This window comes from Rattus rattus, chromosome 2 (assembly GCF_011064425.1).
Source record: "Rattus rattus isolate New Zealand chromosome 2, Rrattus_CSIRO_v1, whole genome shotgun sequence".
NCBI lineage: Eukaryota > Metazoa > Chordata > Mammalia > Rodentia > Muridae > Rattus > Rattus rattus.
Window position 1 is genome coordinate 214,550,295 of NC_046155.1, and position 21,439 is coordinate 214,571,733.

General features: G+C 39.2%; 1 protein-coding gene across 6 annotated transcripts in view; it reads left to right on the forward strand.

The window, feature by feature from the left end:
• The window catches only part of Ptprk (protein tyrosine phosphatase receptor type K), a 495,630-nt gene that overhangs the window by 376,523 nt on the left and 97,668 nt on the right, over nt 1-21,439 (forward strand). For all 6 annotated transcript variants that reach the window (XM_032894914.1, XM_032894915.1, XM_032894916.1 and 3 more), the window contains exons 9-12: nt 5,017-5,126; nt 6,859-7,060; nt 9,773-9,878; nt 19,253-19,526. In XM_032894914.1, coding sequence (XP_032750805.1) covers nt 5,017-5,126; nt 6,859-7,060; nt 9,773-9,878; nt 19,253-19,526 — 692 coding nt within the window. The remainder of the gene's footprint in view (nt 1-5,016; nt 5,127-6,858; nt 7,061-9,772; nt 9,879-19,252; nt 19,527-21,439) is intronic.

Consider the following 21,439-nt stretch of genomic DNA (forward strand, 5'->3'; position numbering starts at 1 on the left):
GAGAGAGAGAGAGCAGAAAAGGCACAGGACATCTTTTTAGTCAAAATGAAGTTCCTCCTAAGAAAATTACAGGCCATCACTTTTACAGATTTTACTACAATCTCAGAAATTATATTCATGAAAATTAGGTAATAGGAATGTATATTTATATTAATATATATTATAATATATATGTCTTTTCCTTAATATTATGCTAAATCATTATCATGACTATGAATAGAGCTCCTTATTGGACAAAAATATAGACAAAAAGTCCCTAACTGTATTATTTTACTAACAATTAAATATTTTAAGGTGATACTTTCTATGAACTTTCTTTTTTTTTTTTTTTTTTTTTTTCGAGCTGGGGACCAACCCAGGGCCACTGAGCTAAATCCCCAACCCCTCTATGAACTTTCTTATATAAATGAGTCTATATTGGGTGAAAACTGCTATATAATGATCTGAAGCAAAGCTTACCGGGAGTTGTGGTTCATCCAGCTCTTCTATAGCCAATAACATCTCCCAGTTCTCTAGTCCTGTGCTCAAGGGAAGAAATGAGATCTGGAATTTCTCTGCTCCTGTTCCGTCTTACTTTCTCCCTGAACAGTCTGATGGGATGCCATTGTTTTTATTTGAGTTTCAGAACAAAAGATCTGTTTTAGAGCCAGACCACTCCCCACCTCCCTTCATGGCTTCAATAGGCCACTATATTGCTTTTGGTAACCTAGCAAGTAGGATTGAGGTGGCTGTCATAAAATAGGTCTCTGAGCTGCACTTTTTAGAAACAGTTCTTTCAAGTTTTCTGCTCCGGAACGTGGAAGTGACTGTGGTTTGTCCTGTTACTTTGTCTTTATAGAAGCAAGAACCTTGGACGTCATTTAGCTCAGACTGCAACAACACAGTGTCTGAAGTGAATCTCAGGTTACAAAAACTTTTGGGTAAAAACTCTTGAGACTTATGATGAATGTGGTGTTCCCCTGTTTGAGTTAATCAAGGTGGCTATCTCGATATGGTTCCACGTATGAAAGCTATGTGGTTACGATATTTAAATAATACCTCACCTCTATCTGCTACCCCTACCCTCCCACACACTTAAAACTTACTGTATGGAAACAAAGAGGTGGAGGGAATGGGTTCATAGGTCAATAATGGAAGCCGATGTCTAAGAAGAGCGACAGTTGTCCTGAGGAATTACACACCTTCTGACATGCTACGGAGATTTCAGGGTCACACTGAGCACTTTATAACCGTGTTTCCAGTATTAAGAGCATAGCCACATGTTTTATTGCCTGGTGTTAACATTTAAAGCCAGGATGCCTTAATTGATAACATTTAGATTCAGCTACATGAGTTTTATATTGTCATTTATTTTTATCCACTCACTTTTTAACAGTGCAATTTCCCTTGGTTTTATCCTTTCATATACTTTACTATCTTGATTTTCTTCCCTACGAATAAAAGAAGGCAGTCAGGTTTTTGTAATTTTTTTAATTACATTATATTTTTTTAAACTGCATTTGGTTACATATGTTAAATAAGCAGGTAATGAGTTGCTCTAGAATTTTGCCCTAAGTTGATCAAACCAGAATAATAATGTTCATATTGTCTAGAATCAGTTTTATACCTGAGAAATAACATAATTTCTCTATTTAATTTCCATACCATTTTCAGGTCTACTTTTATTTTAATCTCTGTGTTGAGGACTTTTTGAATAAGCTTCTGTTGGCCTGAACTTCAATTTAGTGTCCCATACTGACTTCAGTTATCTGAAGTTGAACATTAGAGTTTCACAGTCTGGCTACTGCATAATCCCTGTGGTTGTGTCTCGTGTGGTAGGCTTTTTACTTTTTCTTGTCTGTTTTCAGCACTATAAGTAAGACTTAACGACTGATGTGGAAAATTTCATGAAATATTTGTAACCCATTCTTCATGGCTGCTCATGAAATTTCTTCACAGAATACTTGTTTTATCTCAATGTTCTGAGGTGGGGAAGAACAACCAAATCATACTTATCGTTGCAAAGATTGATGGATTATGATGATCCGATTAAGTCAGTCTTATTAAATTATTGCTGCTCCATATACAGAGGAAAAAGACTAAATTATCAACCATCTAATAAAAAGATATAATTATGAGAAAAGAATTCTGAGGACCTCCATAAATCAAGGTCCCAGAGCTAGAACCATTTCCCACTAGAACCTTAGGGGAAAATTTATACTTGATTTATTATGCATGTTTCTTTAATTCATGGGCACGATTTTTTATATAAGGTTCTGTTTTCATTTTTCATTCCAGCATTCATGAAAATCAATATTATGAAGTTGGCTCAGCAGAAAAGCCTGGTTCGAGGACATTTTTAAGGCTACAAAGCTATTTTAGAATGTACATTTATTCCATTTTAGAGGCTGTAATGCTTATTTAATATAATCTTTCTCCGTACCTATTTCATTTTTCTTTTCCTTTTTTTTTTTTTTTTTGAAGTTGTAGTTGAAGGACTTCCTCCTGCTCAAAACAAAATTAACTGGAACAGCTCATAGATAAATCACAAGTACAGGGACAGAAGTCAGCACTCTGTCTCCATGAAAATTATTATGAAGGAAATGTGGAGTGATGATCCATGCGGTCTGTAGCTGGCATGAGACGGCTTTAGGAGCTGCGTGCTGTATTTAGACAAACTGTAACCGATTGAGACATTGGCTATGTGTGTGCAGACATCACCTCTCTTCAGATGTAGAAAATAATGACTGTAGTTGGCCTGAACCCATACCTTATCCTCACTGTCCTTATGTATATATGTACACACACACATAAGGTCTGTAACCATACTTCATCCTTACCATCTTTATGCATATATATACATATATATTTACATACAGACATACATATACATAGTCTGTACCCATACCTCATCCTCTCCTTCCTTATATAAACACATATGTGTGTATATACGTATATATACATACATATATATATATATTATACACAGACATATATTATATATGGTCTGTACCCATACCTCATCCTCACCTTCTTCATATATGTATATGTATATGTGTATGTGTATGTATATGTATATATATGAAGTTTGGAGTACTTATTGGTCCAAGTCATGATCACTTGTGTAGCGTACCTTGGGCTTGCTATTCTCCCCCGTTTTTCATCTTGAAAACAGAACCTGGAAATGCTGTAAGCAGACTTGTGTCAAAGTAGAACATGAATGAAAAGGGATGACAATGTCAGCATTGTAAGGAAGCAAATTTTCATGCCTGTCCATCTTTCAGTGCAGAATTATGCAACTAGTTTAAACCACCCCTAGATAAGAACAATTTGAAATGCCTTCATTCCGTCTCGTAGAATTTATAGGCCCAATTGAGTTCTGTAGACACAGAAATGTTGATCCCAGTTCTCACTTTTCATTCTTTCCTGTCCATCTGCCAAGCGCCCTGGCAAACACGGGAAGAAGAGAGGCACCCCCCTGACTGTGATCACAAACAGACTCCACAAATATACATATATCTCCTTGCACAGCAAACCAGTGTCCCTGGCAGCCTTGGCACTGCCAGAAATCGCACAGAATGTTGGGAATATTTGTCAGGATCTCAGCCGCAATGGGCAGAGTAGCCTGTGCTGACAGCATGGAGCAGGGTAAGGGATGCTCGTGGAATCATGGCCATGACTGAAGCTCAGGGCTGGCGTGCTCTCTGTTCACTGTGGATTTCTTTCCCTTTTCCCCCTGTGGGTTTCTTTCTTTTATGTGCCACCTCATGTTGCCTGCCCCAGAGGTCAAAACATCATTCATAGTCTCCTTGTAGAATGAAATAAATCTCAGTCTGGTGACATATCGTTCAGAATTTCTTGCTGCTGCTAGCCATGAAGAAATACATTTCCTTTGATCCAGTGATTTTTAATTTATTTCAATCCTCATGAAATTGCTCTGTACTTTGAAACGGCATTTCTGGATAATGTCATGTGTGAAGTTCACTGAAACGTTGGATTTGAGGAAAATATTAATTAAAAACCATACTTGCCTAATACAGGGTTGGTATTTTCAAAAAGGAATTTTTAAGCCAAGTGTGTGGGATGGTATGTATTGTAAAGCGTCATTGGAAGAAGAATCTGGATTGCATGAATAAATACTGGGGTTTTAAAGTAGAATATGTAAAAGGAAAACACATAATACTTGAAATATCTTACAGCTTGTCAACAGTAACTGATACATCACTAATTAATAACTTGGGATTTTGCAAATCATAAGGCTTTCACAAATAAAGAGTAGGCAAAGTTATAATTCTTGCATAGCATGCGTGAAGCTCTGAATTAAATTCCCAACAGAGTAATGGCATCAAACAGAGCAGAGTGACACATTCTTGTAATCTCAGCGTTCTGGGAGAAGAGGCAAGGAGTCCTAAGTTCAAGCCATCCTCGGCTACATAGAGCCCAAAATCAACATGTGCACTAAACCCTGCCAAAAATAAACAGCAACAACAACAAATAAAATGGAAGCAATGACTATAATAGAGTGTCTGAGACGGCTCAGTGGGAGAGCACTGGCTTGTGTGGACAGGCCCTGAGCCCCATCCTCAGCTCTGACAAAAGGCTAAAGCTCACAAATTGAGAGATACTTTTTAATTATGATTGTAATTCATTATTTTATGAACTTTGTTGATGGAAACTCTTTTCAAGGAGAGGCATCTCTGTTCTCAAAGCGAACTACAGGTAAGGATCTCGTGGTATTAGAGGTTTCCAACAGTGGAAACCAGAGTGCATGACCATGCAGCCCTCCAAGGTGACTGAATATTCATTCGAATAAAAATAACTTTACATTTATTTCTACATCTCCTGCTTTAGAAACTTGTAGCCTGACTTTCGTGTCCATTTCGGAGTCAGGTGTGCCTACTGCTCAGTGTACTGATTTTGTTTTTAAAGACGCATTTCACCTGATGGCCTCTCCTTTAAATTGTGTTTATCCTGCTGACATGAGGCGCTTTCAACATTGTTTATGCATGTTCTTATCACCAGTGCTTGTATTTCTAGTGCCCGGGCCTGTGCCAGTCAAATCCCTCCAAGGAACGTCCTTTGAAAACAAGATCTTCCTGAATTGGAAAGAGCCATTGGAACCAAATGGAATTATCACTCAGTATGAGGTATGGGGAAAGGGGGCGGGGTGGTTGGTTGGCAGGTAATCGCAAAGGACAGGCAAAAGGGAGAAGGTTAGGAGGGAATAATGGAACAGGGAAAGGTGGGGACAGGAGGACTAAAACATCATTGGCTCTCCTTTGTCCTGATTCATAAATTATTTGATTTGAAAATTAATAGCAATACAGTATCTAGAATTTCACATTCTTGGAATATAAGCTAGGTTTTGTGTCTACATATGTGCATAGCTGGACTGTGTCCTTGTCAAACCCAATTAATGGTTATAATGAATAATTACACGTAAAAATGCTAAGTCCGCATTCCTAAAATTAAGAAACCATTATCACACTGTGCTTAAGGAAAGGCCGTTGAATGCCAGTTTTTCAAAGTAAGCAATTAATAGTCACCCCCAAAGCAAAACAGATTAAAAACCTATTTAGAATTTCATTGTACCTTTGAATATAAATCACCATACTTTCGAATATAAGAAGCTAAGGAGAAAGGTGATTTTTTTAAATGGGTTTGTATTGAAATAGAATTTCATACCTTTCTTCATCACTTTCAAATGGATATTTCTAATTGCATAGTCGTGAGGTTTTCTCGTGTATAGTCAGTGCTGATTATATCATAAACATTTCTGTTTCTAGTCCTTGAGAATGTTATAGGGATGAGAGTGTTGTTGACGATTTTAGTGTGTTTGAATGCTAGTTTTCTATTTTTCTTTTCTTTTGTTGTTTTGAGACACATTCTTACTAAGTTAACACAAATGGTCATAAAGTCACTCTGTCCTTGAACTTATATCCCTCTCCCAAGTAGTACAGAGTACTAACCTGTGCTGCTAAGTGTTGCTAGAACTTGCCGTGTTCCCTTTAGACAAAAAAAGAAGAATGTCATACTTCTGATGAAGACTCTGTTTTCATGCACATTAAATTATACATACGAAATTTTGTATGGAGCATGCATATTTAAGTATATCCCTTTACTGGTAGACTTTTAAACATTTAAGTGTTTAACACAGTAGGCATTCAGTGACGTATGTTAATAGTTGCATGATAGATGATAGGGAATTAATTATATAGATTGATAGTTGATAGATGATAGGTAGTGATGTTCATATTAAATATGTGAAAATAGATGATATAAGATAGATGTTGATAAATCGATAGATGATAGATGGATAGATAGATAGATGATAGGTTGATAGATAGATAGATAGATAGATAGATAGATAGATAGATAGATAGATAGATAGATAGATAGATAGATGATTGATAGAGATGAGAGATGCCAGATATAACCATACCAAAATATAGATAGAAAATGATAGATAGGTAGGTAGGTAGATGGGTGGATGGATAGATACATGATTGATATAGATAGATAGATAGATAGATAGATAGATAGATAGATAGATAGATACATACATACATACATACATACATACATAGATAGATAGATAGATACATAGATATAGATACATAGATAGATACATAGATACATATATAGATACATAGATACATAGATAGATAGATCGATGGTAAATGATAGATTGATAGATAGATGACAGATAGACACATGGTAAATGAGAGATGGCAGAAATAACCACACCAAAATAAAAGGAGAAGAAAGAGAAAGAATGATGGCTTGATGATCCTGCATACTCTGTTATTTAGAAAGGATCTACTTATTCTTTATTATGCCTTCAGTTGATGTGTCATGGGAATGTATTTCCCACAACAGGTGAGCTATAGCAGCATAAGGTCATTTGACCCTGCGGTCCCAGTGGCTGGGCCCCCGCAGACGGTATCCAATCTGTGGAACAGCACACACCATGTGTTTATGCATCTTCACCCTGGGACCACCTACCAGTTCTTCATAAGAGCCAGCACCGTCAAAGGCTTCGGGCCAGCCACAGCCATCAACGTGACCACAAATATCTCAGGTAAGCCAGTGAGGAATGCAGAATCTGGAAAGCTCGTGGTCCTGGCTTGGCCGTAACACATTCCAGACATTCAGTTCTATATTGTGTTCTCATGTAGCTTAGCAAGCCTTTCCTCTCGTCTCCTGAGGTCAAGGGCACTTCATTCGGACATCTGGGAACAATTATTGCTCTATGTGGTCATCCAAACAGTTTTGAAACAGTCACAAAAATGACAGTAGTCTTAGAAAGTTACAGTATTTCTTTACTTAAAATCTTTCCAAGTTCACAGTCTAGGATAGACCTTTTATTGTGCCTTCGCATGTCAGTTCCCTGCTACAGATGGGCGGACGTTGTCTAACGAGCAGCAGAGGTCTTTCACTCTGGTATTAGAATGTCTCACACCTTGTCCCTGTCCCATTTCCCCCAACATCCTGATAATTGTCAACAAATGAAACGTTGCTTTCCTGTTCATAAAAAAGTGTCTCACGAATGCGTCGAATTCTCAGAATAGGAACACGCAAGAGACCCTTGAATTGATAAGTAAATGTGACTAAATTTTACTTTCTATTACAGAAAGTAAAATTAATTTAATTTCTGTTATCAGTTTTATAGTTTCACTTGACTAGATTGTTTATAGATTCTAGTCCTCCTTCGGTAAGATCACCAGTTAAATCTGGTTAGGTCCCACTGCACATATGCACTACCATGCATCCTAAGTCTATTCTAAGTCTATTCTGAAATATTTTGCTGTGTTTCAATATTACAAAAAATGTGTATGGTATGTGTAACTAAAGAGGGCTATTTGGAAATTAACATTTTTATTTTGTGAATTCTCTTTATAGTAATTTTACACAGTATGTAACAACAGCCCTTCCCAATTAACATTCCATATTTTTGACATTGTCTTAAATCACATTGTCTGGAATCATTTTAAGTTTTATTTGGAAATGTATTGAGTAAAATAGAAATTTTAAAAATTTATGTCATGAATAAAAGTAATTCCAATATTTCATTTGCATATGATTTGATTTACATTAATATTCTAGTAAAACCGATATTTTAAAATATCCATAATATTAAGGAATTATAACATATTAAACTGCCATTTTATTTTCTAATTGGCGTCATCAATTCAAAATGTTTATTAGGTTACTTTATTTCAAGGTGAATATCATGACAAATTTCCTACCTTGTAGGATTAGCAGCTGCTAATTTTTCTATGGAAATTGCTGTAAGGTTTATATAAGCTTATAAAACAGAAAGCATTGAGCAAGTGTATATTTCTGATTTATACACATACACAATATTTTCAAGTCTTAGATACCCTGTTCAGCATATATTGAACAGAAAATTTATAGGTATAGAACAAAACACCAGTCTAGTTTTTTTCTCCCTCTATATTATTTCAGTCCAGTTTTACTATTGCAACTTAAGAACAGAGAATTTTCTTGAATGTTAAAACTATCATTTCTGTTACTACGCTTTGGAGTTACTGTGAGGTTGCTGAAATTTTAAGATAGTGTATCTATCCCTTTAGTCTAGTAATTGTCTTTCCTTCTGCATTTATAATATTAATTTAGGAAGAAGCTGGAGTGGCAGTTCAGTGTTTAATGGCATTTGCTACTCTTCCAGTGGATTCCCAGAGGGTATCCCGAAACCATTAGAATTGTAGTTTCTGGGGTGCAGTCTCCTGACTTCTAAGGCACTGGCATGCATGCGGTTCACAAATATTCATTCAGGCAAAACAGCCATACAGAGAAATACTGGTTAACTTGTTTAAAAGTGTGCTACTATTTTGCCAAATTAACTGTGTGCATCTTATGATTATTTGGGTTTACTGAGCATATATTTTCTATTGTATACCACTTGGCCCCACAAAATATTAACTCTTAATTTTGGTTCCGTGTCAGGGCCTGTGTTAGGTCTTCATGTCTATATCACAGTACCCACAACTTTGTATATGTTTTGCTTTTAGCAAGCATTCAATGAATAGTGGAATTTTTTTTTTTAAGTATCACTTGGCTTTCGAAGTGTAACTGATAATCTATGTGTTTCTGTGGGTCTTGTTTCCTTAGACATACTTCTCCATGGTGAAAACAAATGGAAATTCCTTCCCACTCAAGGTTGGGAAACTCCCAGAGTACAATTAAACACTATCCAATATTTTGAAAATGTGTGTGTTCAACTATTTGCCAATTAATGTATTAGCTCTTGGCAACTGAAAACCATGATTTTCGTTCCAGTTCACCAGAGCTAACAATTATGTTTCCCTTGTGGTCACATGAAACTGGTCCAGAGAAGATATTGGACCTTTCTTTCGCTTATTTAAAATGAATGGCTGTAACCACCAGGCAGCCCATAACTCCCTTCTGCCATACACAGCCCGGGCCTTCGTGTACTCCCCAGCCAGGGCTGAGTCTCCTCCTCGCACTTTCCCACCTCTTCCTTGCTGGGTTAAAGGCCTCGAGAAGCTGAGATCAAAGTGTCTACCCAAAAGTGTTTGGAATATGAGTACAGGTCCCCAGACAGCTTTTTTAAAATCCAACAACGTCGTCTTTCTAGCTTCGTCTGCTAGGGTTAAGGTTCAGTGTCACGCCGTAAAATAAGGTCCACCGCAGTTAATTAGGAATTAAATTGATTTCCCCTTAAGGAAAATCGTTTATTCATAGCAACCTATAATATATCGCTCTGAGTCGATTGAACTTTCTCTTCGCCTCGTTGATCTCCTTTTAGCTCCAAGCTTACCTGACTATGAAGGCGTTGATGCCTCTCTGAATGAAACTGCCACCACCATCACTGTACTACTGAGACCTGCACAAGCCAAAGGTGCCCCAATCAGGTAAGAGGGGCGGGGCTGAAAGGAAAAACAGCCACTGGAAGAAGTGTCTTCCTACAGTTGCTTAGCACTGAAGTAAGCTGTTTGGTTGGTTGGTTGGTTGGTGGGTGGGTTTCTGTTTATTCATTTGAACAAAGTTTACAAACAGACCTATACTTAAGAGGAGACTTCCGAGGGTGTTTCTGTGCCATCCAAGACTATGGCTGTCTGTTTGGTTTTTCCTGTCTCCTCTTTCATTGCACTTCCTGTATTAGGAACTGTGCCTTGAAGGTATTTGTCAAATAGTACAACAAAGTAACTCTTGTCCAACTCTTTACCTCTTACAAGTTATTTCACCTGAGAGAATAAAATTGCTAGGAAACTCTGAGGAAATAAATGCAGAAGAAAGCCCCTGTGGCCTTCCAGTTCTTAAATTATCAGAAATTTCATAATAAACATTAAGGCTCATCTTACTGTTTCCTTTATCTTTTTAACATTAAAATCTATCCTATTACCTACTACTGCTATTCTCTCCAAAAATTCTAATCCCTGTCAAAAAAAAAAATTCTGATCCATGTCATTTTTAGAGATTACTAAAATTTCTTCAGGCTTTTAAATTTTGAAGAACCATAGATGAATCTTCAAGATCTAATTGAAACCAATAGTTATGTGGGCACTTTGTTCAATCAGTGTTGATAAGCAAAATCATATAGGTATAAAAGGTAAGGCTCATCGGACAGAATTGAGTTTTGTGCTGTTTATAAATTCTTTCAAAAGCACATTAATCTCTGTTCTGTATGTACGACAGATATCCTTGACGTAGGGAAACAGATGTCTTTTGTCACCAGAGCTGTACAATTTTCCCCATCCATCTAACCAGTGCTCCACCATATTACAGAACAGGAGAGGTCACTAGTGTGCCTGTAACGAGATGCTTCTGGGCCACCACCTACTTGAAGGTTCAAAGTCAGTATACAGTGCTGTTCCTGAAACAATAATCTCTGAATTATTTTGATTGCTGGTGTGAAGAGGGAGAGAAAATGTCCCATTCCCTTGGACTTGGTGTCCTTCTCTATTGGCACGTATCCATGGCCGTTCACATGTCCCTACTAGGGACAAAACTTACTTCATAGTCTAATCTGCTCCTGATGTTTAAGCGGATCCCAGGTAGTTCTGTTGATCTTTTAAAGTTTGTCATGGTCTGGAGAGATGGCTCAGTGGTAAGAGCACTAACAGCTCTTCAAGAGGAAACTGGCTCAACCCCTAGCACCCACATGTTGGCTCACAAATATCTGAAACTCTTGTCACAGGGAATCTGATGTCCTCTCTGGCATCCACAGGCACTGCACATATGTGGTACACAGACATACATTAAAAAAAACAACAAACAAACCACCAAACAAACAGAAAACAAAGATAAAGAAAATAAAATCTCAAAACTATTTTAAATCTCTAAAAATATTTTTAAATGAAGCCAACTTTCTCTTCATGTATCATCATCATCTTCGTATGGCCGTGCTGTATAACTAATATGACTCTTTATTCGGGTAACCAAAAATTTTTCTGCAAAGTTTGACCATTCATTAAGTGCCTATCACCCTGCTTAATATTATAAACCAAAGATACACTGACCGTAACACGACACAGTTTGTCTTCCCAGGTTTCTGAGGGTAGCAGGAGTCATTCCATCATATAGATCCTGAACTCATTAAGAGTGGTCAGGAATTCTGTGTATTTTCTATGTGTTTGATTAAGTGATTATCTCTCCTCTTCTGCTTGCCTTTGTGTATACATGATTTCTAATGACTAAGAGTTCATATGGTATAAACCAGAAACTATACAATTTGTCGTATTGTTAGCAATACATTTAGCCTTTCCTGGAATTGAGCCCCCTGGATAGAAAGTCCCGATTATACAGTATAGATGAATAGTTCTCAGAAAACAAGTTGAAGGGCTGGAGAGATCATTCAGTAGGTCAGACTGCCTGCTGTGCACACAAGAGGACATGTTTGAATCATTGGCCAACAAACGCTGTAAAAACCAAGTAAGACCACATTTGCCTGGAATGCTGGAATTGGGGTATAGAGAAAGGCCAATCTCAGGAACTCATTGGTCAGCCAGCATGGCTGATGTGGCCTGCCTCAGTCAGTGAGGGACCCTATCCAAAAATCAGCTGGAGAGAAAGACATGAAGGCACTCAACATCCTCCTCCGGCCAATACGTGAGCGTACATGGATGCACACTTGTACATACATCCCATGAACAAACATGCACAGACACAAAACTGGCTTTACATACTAGGCTATTAGAATAAGAAATAAGTTAATATGAACATTTGCCAAAGTTATTGGAAGTGAATGTTCCTGAAAGGGAAGAACAGTATGGTTTCCAACACGTCAATCCAATGAAAGCCATCTTTATTTAACAGCATTTGCACGGAGCACCTGCAGGTGGCGCCAATGGGCAGGGCTACACATGAGTAGACGGGCAGCCCAGCAGTTTAGCATTTGCTGGGTTTGGACTTCATGTCCGTTGCTTTTGGAATCCTTTAGTTGAGTAGTATTTTTCCCACTCACCATTTCCCTCCCTCAAACCATGCATGCAAGACACTGGTGTCTGATTCGGAGGTGGTCTAGTCCAGTGTCCTAATGGCTTTAAAGTCAGAGTCTCATGCTTTGGGGTGATCAATTTTTCTAGCACTGAATCTATGGTCTGCGTCTACAAATCATTTCTTGGGTCCCATCATGCCATTTCAGCTTTCCTTTAAAGAACTACTTTCTGCTTAAGTTTTTGAGGTGCAGTTACCCTTTCTGGCATAAATTTCACTGCTCTTCTGCTTTGTGTCTTCCCAGGATTCCAAATCTCTTAACTCCTAGCTAAACCTGAAAGCGTCCCGCTTGACCTCAGCCATTAATCCTGACTATGGTGTCATCTTCCCTTTCTGTAATACTGTTAGCGTTTGTCGGCTTGCATTTCACTGTCCGTTTGTCCCAACCCTGCCATAAATGGTCTCTCTCTTCCTTGATCTCCATAATGTCAAGGTCTCCTTCCAAATCTTCTGTTAAAAACCGAGAAGTCTTTGGTAGTTAGCACTTGTATGTTTACTCTGACACAGGCTTACTTTAAAATCAAAATTAACAATGGCTCGCACAGATTCACACATTTCATAGCAATCTTTGCATACCAGGAGTTAACTCAGGTATCTGAAATAGTCGTCGACTGTGGAATGCGAGCAACTCCCTCGCAAGAACACGGTGCCAGCAGAGAGAAAATTGGAGTTGGACATAGCATTTCAAGGAAGGGAGGAAATGGGGCCTGCTGAGATTTACTTTGAGAAGAGACTAGGGGTGTTTCAAGAGATTGCAAAGAGTGATCTGGAGTCCTGTTTCGGTCACAGACTTTCTGAGGCTGGTCCCCGGGGGTCCTGACAATGAGGCCACAGCATCATGAATGGTCTCCATGAATGAGTGGCGAGATTTAAAGAGAATGTGGTGTAATTATGACTCCTCCAGCTATTCCCTCCACCTCAAAGTATGCATGCGTTGGACCTAGAAGACTGCACTCAGAGGGAAGCAGTCATGGAATCATTCAGGGCCGAAGTACACTAACCTTATATTGACTCTGAAAAGAGGATGGGGGAACTCTTGACTGTGTACAGTGTGTAAATCACAGTAGTCCTTGCAGCATCAAATGAACAATGTGTGTTGGAAAACAGTGAGAGCAAGAGAGAGGGAGAACAGGGATTCGGGATAATATCCATCGCAGTCTAAAGTGTAGAGTCTGACTTGTAAAATGAGAGACAAGACCGAGACAAAATGGCGTGCTGAAAGATGAGGAGAGATTACGGGGAGTAAAGACGTGTTTAAGCTGACGCAGAGATTTTTGAGTTTGGTGATTTGGAAGCCTGATAAGTCTTATGTAGAGAGGAGGAAACCATAGGAAAACAGACTTTTGAATAAATATTAGGAGTGAATAGATAAAGAGCCTTGAATACTGTGGCAATTAGGAAAAATGACAACCTTAACTCTTTTGACGTTCAGAATGCTGGCTATAGGCTAGAACAAGCCTTGTCTCGATGGGGAGGGATCTTGGAAATCTGTTTTCACATGGCACTGGAACTTTAGAGCTGAGTTTCTTTCTGCTGCAGCTTTAAGGATATATTCTTGGATAAAATATGAGGTGATGATGTACTGATACTTACTTTACTTTTTACTTGCCCCAAGAGTTTATTCAACATCAACCACAGTCACAGATTAACTTGGTGATTTTATTGTTGTTGTTATTAAGTCTCGGGGCAGACTCTTTGATTCTAGCTCCATATTTATAAGCATCTAATCAGGGAACTGTCCACAATATGTGTCATACACTCTGAGCAACAGGGGAATTCACTTCTGCTCCTTGAAATTGTTCTCTGGCTTATCCCACAAAACAAAAAATGACTTCTAGCTGTGTTTAACCAAACTTTACTGTGGAAGTCAATTTCACTTTTTAATTTTAAACACAAATTACATTTGGAGTATTAAAGGAAGATTCTTAGCCCTCACGTATTGAGTTTTAAGTTAACCAGTAATATTTTAAACTCTCAATGAAAATGAATAGGAAAGATTGATAAATGAGTAAACATATTAAAAGACTGTGGAATATTTTGAATTACTAGAGTCCCAAGCTCTGCTGATGTTTTAAACTTGACTAGAGTCAAATTCCACTTGATAATTTAAAAACCTTAATAAACAAAAGTATGAACATTATTGTATCAATAATAGTGTCAGGGATGGGTGCCTACCCATGGAATGGAGACCAAGTTGGGCCGGTCACCAGTTGGCCTTTACTTCAGTTTCTGCTCCATTTTTGTTCCCTCTATTTTGTTTAGACAGGGGCAATTTGAGGTGGAAAGTTTTGAAGGTGGGTTGCTTGGCTGTTCTCTGAGAGACTCTACCAACGGCTGACTGAGACAGATGCAGGTACTCACAGCCAAGCACTGGACTGAGACCAGGGACCCCTGTGGGAGAGTTAGGGGAAGGATAAAGGAAGGGAAGGTAATGACAACCCCTTAGGAAGACCCAAAGTCTCAACTAACCTGGACCCTTGCGAGCCCACAGAGACTAAGCCATGAACCAAAGAGCGTACATGGATTTGTCTGAGGTCCGGCACATATGTAGCAGAGGACTCCCTTGTCTGGCCTCAGTGGGAGAGGATACACTTAATCCTCTTTAATTTCTTTAAAATCTTTTTAATTTTAAAACCTGGGTTATGTGTTTGAGCCACACCCTTTCAAACCGAACAATAAGGGAAAATGTCTCCTTTCTCAGGAGTTGCTTGGAGTTGTTTGGAGTTGTGTCTGAGTATCTATAGTATTTCTCATTGTAATGATGTTACCTGTTTCAACAGCACTTTTTACTGCATGCAGACACGTTTAAAGTCCACTTCCTTACAGTCAGTTCAATACCGATAAGACCCAGGCCCTAAGAAAGATGCACAGGGGTTTTAGCCTTAGGGAACTGACCAAGGGTTAGGCTCCATTAATGACGGTATGGGCCACAGAGACTTCAGTCAGCGACCTTGCTGGGAAAGACACTTTGGAGTGTTCGAATTGGTTGGCAGGAAAACCACAGACAGTTATATACCCAATATTCTTTTATTCCAGAAAGGTATTTCCAGTGATGTCATAGAAGAGAAATAGCGAAATCAACTTGAGGTTGCTTTAACTGTAAGGAGGGGAAAGATGTGTGAAACTGAGTTAAGGTGACAGAAAAATGCCCCTGTGAGATACTTAGACACCCACCCGAGAAGGTCACAGGTTGAGAGCGAAGGGGTCTTAGAGATGGTAGTGTTTTGATTTCATATGAAATATATATGGTATATATTATAAACAATATGCTTAAAATATTTATATAATAAAATATATTATATAATAAAATATATAATAATTTACATATTTAAATATTATTATCTATTTTGCATATACTGTATATATGAGGGCTACATACTTCTGAGGACTACCAGGCATTTCAACAAACCAAAGGTCTGATAATTTCAAAAACAGAGAAGCAAATAGAAAGTTGAGGAGGAGGGGCACACTTTCTCTTCGGTATGCTCTACGCCTGTGTGGCACTGCCCAGTGCTTTGTTGTTGAGTAAAGTCAGTGAAGCAACAAACCGAAGTAGATTCCTGGCAAGAATGCTCATGAAGCAAATCCTCATTACTCAAACATGTCGAGAACTTTTGAAGGATTAGAGATTTTTTTTTTTAATACGAGACAAAAATGAATATATTTGGATATATTCTAAATAAAGACGTCACGAGAAAAAAACAAAAGTGATTTGCTCATACTTCAAATGCCTAGTTAAATATCCATTATCCCGTTTGAAACCATACTTGAATACAAAGTTAAACATCAGCTTCTGAAATAAGCATTACTGAGATGGAAAAATGCCCAGACTCAGAACTGAGTTTAATGCAGTGACGATGCTTCTCTTGATGGGGTGGAGGGTATGTGAAAGGGAGGCGAAAGAGGTGAGGTCTGCCTGCCCCCACTGACTTCCCACCTTATTCCGGCCATTGCACAAATAGTAATCTAGACAATATTCTTGGAGGCAAGCATTCTGAAGAAAACATATGTATATAATCTGCCTTATGCTGTCATAACAAAATCCAAGGGGGCTCAAAACCATACATTTAGTTTTCATAACTCCAAAGGCTGGGAAACCCAGGATGGCTAAATCAACCCTTGTGGAGACTGCTCATTTGAGCCAGATTGCTTTCTGCGGACCTCAGTTTCCAAATACCACATCGTGTGCTTGAAAAAATTTTACATGTGAACTGTGGCCTGGGGTCCTGGATATTTGGTCATAACACAAGAAAAAAAGAATGTAAGACACATGTAAACTTTACTGGGAAATCCAATCTCTCTGCCTTGGTTTCTCAGTAGTAGTAACAAAAGTGTGCTTCCTTTCTTAGGTAATCTATATTAGTAAATAAAAGATTCATTAAAATTAAAGCCCATGTTAATAAGATATCCATATGTATAAGTGGGAAATTAATTTATTTTATACACCTCATAGAGTCATACTCTAAACTTTCTCTTTAAATGAAATATGAAAAATCTTAAAGCTTGGTCTACCCTGTTGATTTTTATCTCAGATGGACCCAGACTCAAGGTTCTAAAGTGCAGGATGAACCTGCCATTCCTCCCTTCTCTCCCCCAGGAACAGTTTGCTTTGCTCCACATAAATCTGGAGAGCCCCAGGCTGGGTTGCATAGTCCCTGAATTTAATTGAAATGGAAAAACATGAAAGTGGAGTGCTAAATATATCAGTTTAATGGAATGAGTTGAGAGTTAGCATACACTGGAGTTCTGAGATGTATGGGATCATTAAGAACTTTGGTTTTTTTAGAGATTAGTTTACATTATTAGCTAAGACAGATAATCGCCATTACTGTTCGTTAGGGTAGGCAAATAATCTTACATTTTTCTGGAAGTATAATACATCTATTAACTTGTGTGCGGATGCACACACAGGGCATGGGAGTGTATGACATATAATTATGGATAATAAATTCAAAATAAAATAGCACGGCGTATAACTAGGCCTCTTTCCTTCTCTGTGTCTGCGGGGCTCGGCTTGCTAGTTCCCAAATTTAAAATGGACAAACGCCTGTCCCCTGGAGGAGGCAGGGAGCGGGCATCTTGTCAGTAGCTTTCCTTCAAGCTTGGTGACCCAACTTGACAGAAATACAGTGTCTACAGTCTGAAAATAACAGACGTCTGCCTTGCTTACCAGCTCAAATCCCAGTTTCTGCCATTAAGATCACCTATGTCCTTTTTCAAAAGAGAAAGAAATTGGTAGCAGCCTGTTGACATGCTAGCAGTATTCCAACAGGGAAACAAACAAACTTCAGTATTAAGGAGGAAAGTCAAACTGTAATTGTAAATTAAATGTAATCCTTTCTTTGAGGCCGTGGGGTCTCTCTTGCTTGTAAGTATAACAGCTTATATTTAAATTGGAATTTTGCTGTAGACCCTGAATTTCTTTCACGCTCCTAGATACAAACTTGATTTTCTCTCTTGGTCTCTCTGGAAGTCCCTTAACAAAAAGCACCATCTTCCGTCCTCCATCCTACTGCACACCTATTGGTCACTGGCTGTCATCCATCTCTAGAAAGCCTAGATCATATTTTAGAACAGTGGTTCACCACCTTCCTAATGTTGGGGCCTATTAATGCAGTTGTCATGCCGTGGTAAACCCCCTGCATGAAATATTTCCATTGCTACTTCATAACTATACATCCGCTACTGTTACCATAATAAAAATATCTGACATGCAGGGTTTCTGATATGTGAACCCTGTGGGGGTCAAGAACCACTGGCCTAGATGAAACCTATTTGCCTAAAAGCCTCACGATTTTACCTAGAGCCCCTGCCCACAACCTAGCCACACTGAATTTAAAAGCCACAATGAATGTGCTTCAGTTTTCAACAATTCTAAAATATATTAACCATTTGTACATTAAAAGTACGGAAAATATATTAGCAGTAATGACAAATTTTATAGGTATTCCTTACCTAGTTTTTTTTTTTAACTTGAGACATTTTCCACAAAGGAAGGGTATTATTGACATATGAACTTGAGAACTTTACAAATAAGTGACCCCAGAGATCTTCATTTCAAATGTGTAGGGTTTCATTTACAGCTATCCTGGAAAAGTTCTAAAGTATTTAAGAAAAGGATACACAATTCAGGTTGGAGTTTTAATAGGCCAAATGCCATCTGTCTCTCCAATTTGTAACATTTTATTATTAACAAGCCCAGAAGGAGGAGCCAGTCTATTTCTGTTGTGGGGACAGATTTCTGTCCATCTGTGCCCGCCCTGTCGCATGTCACTTGTGCTTTGGATCTGCATAGCTGTAAGGCAGTGGAGATGCAGGCGAGGTCAGGAGGTGGAGAAGCCTGTCAGCACCTCCGTGTCCAAGCCTGTTGCAACTGCAGACAGCAGCTCCCGAGGCCTCCCGGAGGCTATCATCCTGGCGGGCCTTGGAGCTGGGCCTTCCCTGATGCAATTTCACCGAGCAAATGTTAACTTTTTTCCTATTTAAAAATCCGAGACAAAGAACTTAATCTAGGAAATGACTCTGGTTAATGCCAGGGTCCTTATTAGAGCGGCTTAGCTTTCACCTTTGAAAATGTGAACCACTTTACCGTGATTTTTTTTTTTCTTACTTGTCTCAGTTCTTTGATAAGCTCGGCGTTGAGGAGGGCAGCGTGAGAAACTGTCTTATGGAAAAGGGGCTGACTGCGGGTTACATGCGTTAGGAAGCCTCTGAACCCCCTATTCCTTTCCCTAGACATCATAACATGTCAGATACCTAAGTGCAAGCATTTCTTTCTTTCCCTCAAAAGTGCTTATCAAATTGTGGTGGAGCAGCTACACCCACATCGGACCAAGCGTGAAGCCGGGGCCATGGAATGCTACCGGGTACCGGTTACGTACCAGAACTCCCTGAGTGGGGGCGCACCCTATTACTTTGCTGCAGAACTCCCCCCTGGGAATCTTCCTGAGCCAGCTCCCTTCACCGTGGGCGACAACCGGACCTATAAAGGCTTCTGGAACCCTCCTCTGGCTCCCCGCAAAGGATACAACATCTATTTCCAAGCGATGAGCAGCGTGGAGAAGGTGAGATTCCTCTCAGATTTGATTTGATTTTTTTTTCCCCCCCTTGATCTTAAGTAAAGCTGTGGCTGTATTTTATAAACACTCGGTGGCGTTTGTCAAGGAAAATTGATAAAGCAAACAAAGGGAAGGAAAATGGATGTGTAGTGTCGCTTTCTGGTGCCAGCTCTCGCAAGTTGACTGAAGGACCGAGGCTGCGAGCCAGCAGCCTTTCACAGATCCCTGTTTCCTAGTAACTGCCGCAGCTCGCTCTTTCTTCAGGAATGCCCACAGTGCAGCTGTGAGCAAAGCGATTTGAAAAGGTGGGTGTGCTGCCTCTGGGGACTCCACCCTCAGTAAATTCCCCCGCATTGTTCTGCCTCACTTGCTCTATAGTGGCCGCTTCAAAAGATTAAATTTACTTCAGGATAAACAGAGTACGAGTTCCACACCGGGCTAATAAACCCTTATAAGCTTTTCAGGGGGTACAAACCAAATAATAAATAACCAGTAACAATCCTCTGATTACAAAGTAATAGGACGCCTGCGGTCCAGCTGACAGAACCTAAACAGAAGGCTGCCTATGAAGGCTGGGTGCTGAGCCATTACTGAAGTTGGCTGGCCCTGGCCCTGGCTGCCCCTCCTTTTCCCATTTTGGACACAGTTGTTTTTGAACACCGCCGCTGATCCCAAATGAATATTGAAGAGGAAAACTCAGCAGGGCACACGTCGAGAAACAACCTAGCCTTTTCCTCTCACGCTGTTTCCCTTTTGAAAGACTTTTCTTTCCAAAGACTTATTTTTGTTTTTATTTATTTATTTCTATTTTAGATAAGGCAGTAGGGTAAAAAGGAAAAAAAAAAGTGTTGAGAAGAGAAACTTGAACAATTTCAAATTCAAATGAACACTAGCATTTCGATGGACTTGGAGCTGTGTGGGAAAAGGTGGCCTTTGTAGAACGAGTCCCTAAGGTGGCATCTGGGAGACGATGCAACCAATTGTACGAGTCCTATTAGTTCTTAGAATAGTTTAATTGGAAGATCCACCAGTCTATGTTTACACGGGCCATGAGAATGCGAGTGTTGCTTTTATATGCAAGTTGTATTTTCCTGCTTATCGGTGTGGCCAGCATAGAGTACGTGGCAAAGAAAAATGCCAGACACCCTTTAACCACACAGTCTCCATGCAGAGGCTGTCCATAGTTGAAGATCCTCGACTCTTCTCACTTTTCCTCTCTAGAACTTAATCCTTTACCGTCCACACCACTTGCTGTGACAAATTGCCCAGCAAGAAGCAATTTAAGAGAGGAAGGGTTTGTTTGGGTTACTAACTCGATCTACTGTGTATCGTAGAGTTACTGTTATGAAGTAGGAGAGACATGGCAGTAGGTAGGAAGGGACTGGTCATATCAGTCTTCATTCAGAAAATAGAGAGCAAAAATTCCTTATATTATCCCTAACCTCTCTCTTTCTCTCTGACCTGGGACCCTCGGCTTCAATGAAGGTCTTTCTGCTTCAATGAATTTATAGATAATACCTCACTGACATTCCCAGAAGTTGGATTCCATGGTAAAAAATTCCATCAAAATGACACTCAAGATTTACAATCCATCTTGTACACACACACACACATACACACACACATACACACACACACACTTCAAAAGTAATTGTCTAATTCCTTTGTTCCAAACAGAGACGATAAAAAAAATTAGTGAACCCACCTAAAATACAAATAGCACACAGGTAGGATAAGGCTCTAGGTTTGAGTTTTTGTCTTTAAAGAGGTGGGAATTTCCACATTAACTCTTGTTAGCCTGCCTGTTGTGTGGTAAGGGTGCCGATGAATGTCTGTCCTTACAGGGGATTTTCTCAGACACTCTTTACACCATCGTCTGATCAAAGGTTAGCATCAGTCGCAGCCTATGACAGTTTTGG